This window comes from Molothrus ater, chromosome 35, assembly GCF_012460135.2.
Source record: "Molothrus ater isolate BHLD 08-10-18 breed brown headed cowbird chromosome 35, BPBGC_Mater_1.1, whole genome shotgun sequence".
Lineage (NCBI taxonomy): Eukaryota > Metazoa > Chordata > Aves > Passeriformes > Icteridae > Molothrus > Molothrus ater.
In genome coordinates this window covers 150,618-155,157 of record NC_071662.1, presented here as the reverse complement: position 1 = coordinate 155,157, position 4,540 = coordinate 150,618, and the positions used below count along the sequence as shown (strand labels likewise).

At 51.2% G+C, this 4,540-nt stretch overlaps 1 protein-coding gene across 1 annotated transcript; it reads right to left on the bottom strand.

The window, feature by feature from the left end:
* Positions 1-343: 343 nt before the first annotated feature.
* Positions 344-1,276, bottom strand: LOC118700743 (olfactory receptor 14A16-like). Its single transcript, XM_036405333.1, has one exon. The coding sequence runs from the start codon at positions 1,274-1,276 to the stop codon at positions 344-346; it is 933 nt and encodes a 310-aa protein (XP_036261226.1).
* Between the last annotated feature and the right edge of the window lie 3,264 nt (positions 1,277-4,540).

The window sequence follows — 4,540 nt, the reverse complement described above, 5'->3', positions numbered from 1 at the left end:
GGGCACAGCTGCTGGGCCAGCACTGATCTGCCCCCAGCTCTGCACACAGACATTGCTGCTGCAGCTCCAGAGAAGGCAACACAAGGAGGAACACTTCAGAAAACTTTGCTTGGAGATCCATTAGTTTCTCTAAAGCCATTGAGAGCACAACCCCTCACTGACACAGTCTGTGGCCACAGGGAAGGTGGAGGAAAACAAAATGAGAAATGGCACAAAGATTGACATTTCTTTGTTAACTATATGAAAATACTAAAAGAAAGGAAAAGAACCTCCAAAATTAAATGAACAAGAAGTATCAAATATTACTTTTATTACAAGTGATTTGCAGAAATTGGCCAGCAGTTTAATGTTTCTGAAAGCATCCAGTCATCAGTCTCCACACTGCAGCCTTGAGCTCCTGGTTCCTCAGGCTGTAGATGAGAGGGTTCAGGGCTGGAGGCACCACCGAGTACAGAACTGACAGGGCCAGATCCAGGGATGAGGAGGACATGGAGGAAGGCTTCAGGTAGGCAAATGTGCCTGTGGTGACAAACAGGGAGATCACGGCCAGGTGAGGGAGGCAGGTGGAAAAGGCTTTGTGCCGTCCCTGCTCAGAGGGGATCCTCAGCACGACCCTGAAGATCTGCACATAGGAGAAAACAATGAACACAAAACAGCCACATGATAAACAAAGACTAACCAAAATGAGCCCAATTTTCCTGTGATTTGAGTGTGAACAGGAGAGCTTGAGTATTGGGGGGATTTCACAGAAGAACTGGCCCAGGGCATTGCCATGGCACAGGGGCAGGGAAAATGTATTGGCTGTGTGTATGAGGGCATTGAGAAAGGCACTGGCCCAGGCAGCTGCTGCCATGTGGGCACAAGCTCTGCTGCCCAGGAGGGTCCCGTAGTGCAGGGGTTTGCAGATGGACACGTAGCGGTCGTAGCACATGATGGTCAGGAGGGAAAGCTCTGCTGAGATGAAGAACATAAAGAGAAAGAGCTGAGCAGCACATCCAGTGTAGGAGATGTTCCTGGTGTCCCAGAGGGAATTGTGCATGGCTTTGGGGACAGTGGTGCAGATGGAGCCCAGGTCGCTGAGGGCCAGGTTGAGCAGGAAGAAGAACATGGGCGTGTGCAGGTGGTGGCCGCAGGCTACGGCGCTGATGATGAGGCCGTTGCCCAGGAGGGCAGCCAGGGAGATGCCCAGCAAGAGGCAGAAGTGCAGGAGCTGCAGCTGCCGCGTGTCTGCCAATGCCAGCAGGAGGAAGTGCCTGATGGAGCTGCTGTTGGACATTTACGGAGCCTTAGCATGGGGATCTGTAAGAAAAGTAATCATGGAATAGTTGGGTTTGGAGAGGACTTGAAATATCCCAGCACAGCCTGGGGGCACTTTCCCCCCACTGCCTGCCCAGGGCTCTGCTGCCTGGAGCTGTCCCTGCCAGCAGCTGCTTCCCTGTGCCCAGGGCTGGGCCCTGCCAGTGCTGCCAGAGCCCAGCCCAGCCCTGGGGGCTCAGCTCTGCCCTGCAGAGCCCTCCCAGCTCAGGCACTGCCCAGGGGCAGCTCTGGCTCTGCAGGCTCTGATGGCAACATCAGAGCAACCCTGAGGAGGCTGGAAAAGCAAAACTGATGCTGCCTCTAAGGGGCCCTGTGCTGATTTCTGTCACTGCCTGGTTTAGTCATATCTCAGAGAAATTTTTTTACTTTTCTCAGCATGAACTTACTGATGAATATCTATGGGCAATTTCCCATCCAGGTAACATAGAGCAGTAGATTAAAAAAAAGGATTTTCCCTTTTATGCAGCCCCTGCCTCACTGTGCTCCCTGTATAATTTAAATTCTGCAGTTAAATGCCATGGTGGGAGCAGTCCTGAACAATGCAGCATCCTCCCCACACAAGGAGAACACTCCCAAGCCTCACCAGCTGTCTCCTCCCAGCCTGATCTTGTCCCCCAGTGCTGGGAGCAGCTGCCAGGGCTGGCTGAGAGCTGTCCCTGGCAGGCAGCAGAGTCCCTGCCCCAGCACAGCGCCCTGGGCTGCAGGACCCTGCTCTGCAGGACAGCCCTGGGCACCCCTGGCTGCTCTGCACAAGAGACAATCAGAGAATGTACTCACAGGCTCTGCAGACATTGGCATGTTCCAGCTGCAGGAGATGGCTCCAGGAGCTGCAACTGCATTGTCCTGCAGCCAGAGGTTCCTGTGCCAAGGGCTGGCAGTGATTGTGCCCCAGGCACTTCTCAGCCCCTTCCCAGCCCTGACTGATTGAAGCTCTCTGTGCCTCTGGGCTGTGCTCGCGCTGGCTGCAGGCAGTGCCCCATCCCTCCTGGGCTGGCAGAAGAGCTGCTCATCAAGAGAAATGTGCTTTTGAAGCTCTTCTTGGTGAGCAGCAGCTGCCTCTGTGCCAGGAGCCCAGCCCAGCTCGGCAGCACAGACACAGCACAAGGACTTTAATTAGCCTCTGGGGCTTTGTGCTCAGGCCCTGAACATCAGTCCCTGAGAGGGAGCTGAAGAAACCTCTGCAGAACTCCAAGGCAGAATCCAACTCCAAACTTTCTTGGACTTTTAATGGGTCCCAGAGAGGGACACGCCTGAGCAAGTGTCCCCAGGCCCCAGGCAGAGCAGAGAACTGCAGGCAGTGATGACAGGTGGGGACAAAGAGAAGCCAAGTCTTGGTGCCCTGGGCCACAGCAGGGTCTGTGCCACCAAGGGCTGGGAGGAGACACCTTGTCCTGAGGCCCTGGGGCCTCCTGGCACAGCCCCAGCCAGGCTGGGCACTGTCAGCCCCTTGTGCTGCCCTCAGCATCCCCCCCTAGCCCACATCCCAGTGGCCTCAAGGATCTGCTGCAAGGAGTCCCTGGGGAGCCTTGCTCAGCAATGGCCCTGGGGGCTCCTTCATGCTCCCTGCAGGGACTGCAGGTTTTTCAAAGGACTTTGGCTTTGGCTTTTGCCTTGGAGTCTCTGAGAGGTTTGTGCAATCATGGCCTCCAATTATCTGCTGTAATTAGTCCCTGGAGAGGCTTTGTCAGTAACAACACTCACTGGGGCTCATTAATACTTCAGGGTACTTCAGTTATTTTAAGGTACTTTTTGTTTCCCTTTTCATACAAATTCTATGAAACGTTTGTGCAATCATGGCCCCAATTATCTGCTTTAATGAGTCCCTGGAGAGCTTTGTACTGACACTCAGTGGAGTTCATTAATGCTTGGAGATACTCCAGGTTTTTAAGGTAGTTTGGATTTTCCTTTCCACACTGAGTGTCCAAGAGATTTTTGTGCCATCCTGGCCACCAATTCTCTCCTCCAAGGAGTCCATGAGGAGCCTGTGTTGGGGATGGACCTCAGTGAGACCTATTATTGCTCTGAGACACTTTGGAGTGCTCTTCTGACTTTGACTTCTGGAAAGGTTTGTGCAATCTCCTCCCAGGCCCTGAAGTTCCAGGGCTCAGCTCCAAATGCACCACAGGACTCATTAGGATCAAGCAAGTCGTGACAATCCATGGCTCTGTCTTGATTTCCCTCTGCTCTAGTCCAGATCATCAGGAAGGTTTCTAGTGGTTTTGGTGCACCAATATGAGATTTCTCAGCCAATGCATCAGTGTTGGGGGTTCACTGTTGGCTAATTATCAGTGCAGTCATTAGAATATACTTACTCATTTCCTGCTGTGTGGTAGGAGAAAGGCAAAGTAGGCTCAAAACTTTAAAAGGTTATAAAGAAAAGTTTATTAATAGTAACTAAAAGAAACAGTAGTAAGAACCTCAACAAAACTTACCTCTACAAACAAGCTTTTCTTACTTACTGAGAATGTAAAGGGGCCAAACTTAAATTTGCAGTCAGTTTACCACATCTTTCTTCAGTTCCCTTAGGAGAGGAGTCTGTCTTTCATGCTATGGAGACTTCTCCATAAGAAAACAGTTCTCTCATGGCTCTTAATTGCCATGAACAGCAGCCACCTAGAAAATCTGCATTAGTGAAGTCACTCCCATTTTTTCACAGCTTTTCCCACACCTGTGTTTATGAGCAATGTCAACGTATGTGTTATTAGTTTAAAGATGAGCTGTTGAAGAGCAGAGGTTCTCTTCTGAAATCTGTTTCTGAAATCATCTTCATCTCTGAAAACAGAGGTCCTCTCTCCCTGAGGGCACAGGGTCTCATCACTCTGCTCTCTTTCGATGTTCAAACTTCTCATGGGATCACAGCTACTTCAACATTTGCTTACTTTACCATGGAGGCCTTTGGTGAACAAGTCATCTCCCCATACTTTTCAAGGGATTATAGGGAAAAAGAGAGTCTGATGTATCAATTACATCCTTCTCCATAGCTTTACAAGAGGATTTCAGCCCCAAGATCAAGGCATTTCCTCATCTCTCACATCTGGGACTCAACTTTCCCTTTACTGACCTCAGTGTCTTCATGTTGCTCCTCTGTGTGCCTGCACTTTGTCCTTTTCTCTCACTGGAGGGAGGATGGAAGCACTGAAAGAGTTCATATCTCACCCGGGGCCTGCAGATGGTTCCGTGCCCCCGGCCGGGCTCGGTGCTTGCGGCCGGAGCTGTTTTACGA

What these genes read in the sequence shown, in the direction of transcription:
- LOC118700743 (XM_036405333.1), bottom strand. Translation starts at nt 1,276, where the DNA reads ATGTCCAACAGCAGCTCCATCAGGCACTTCCTCCTGCTGGCATTGGCA.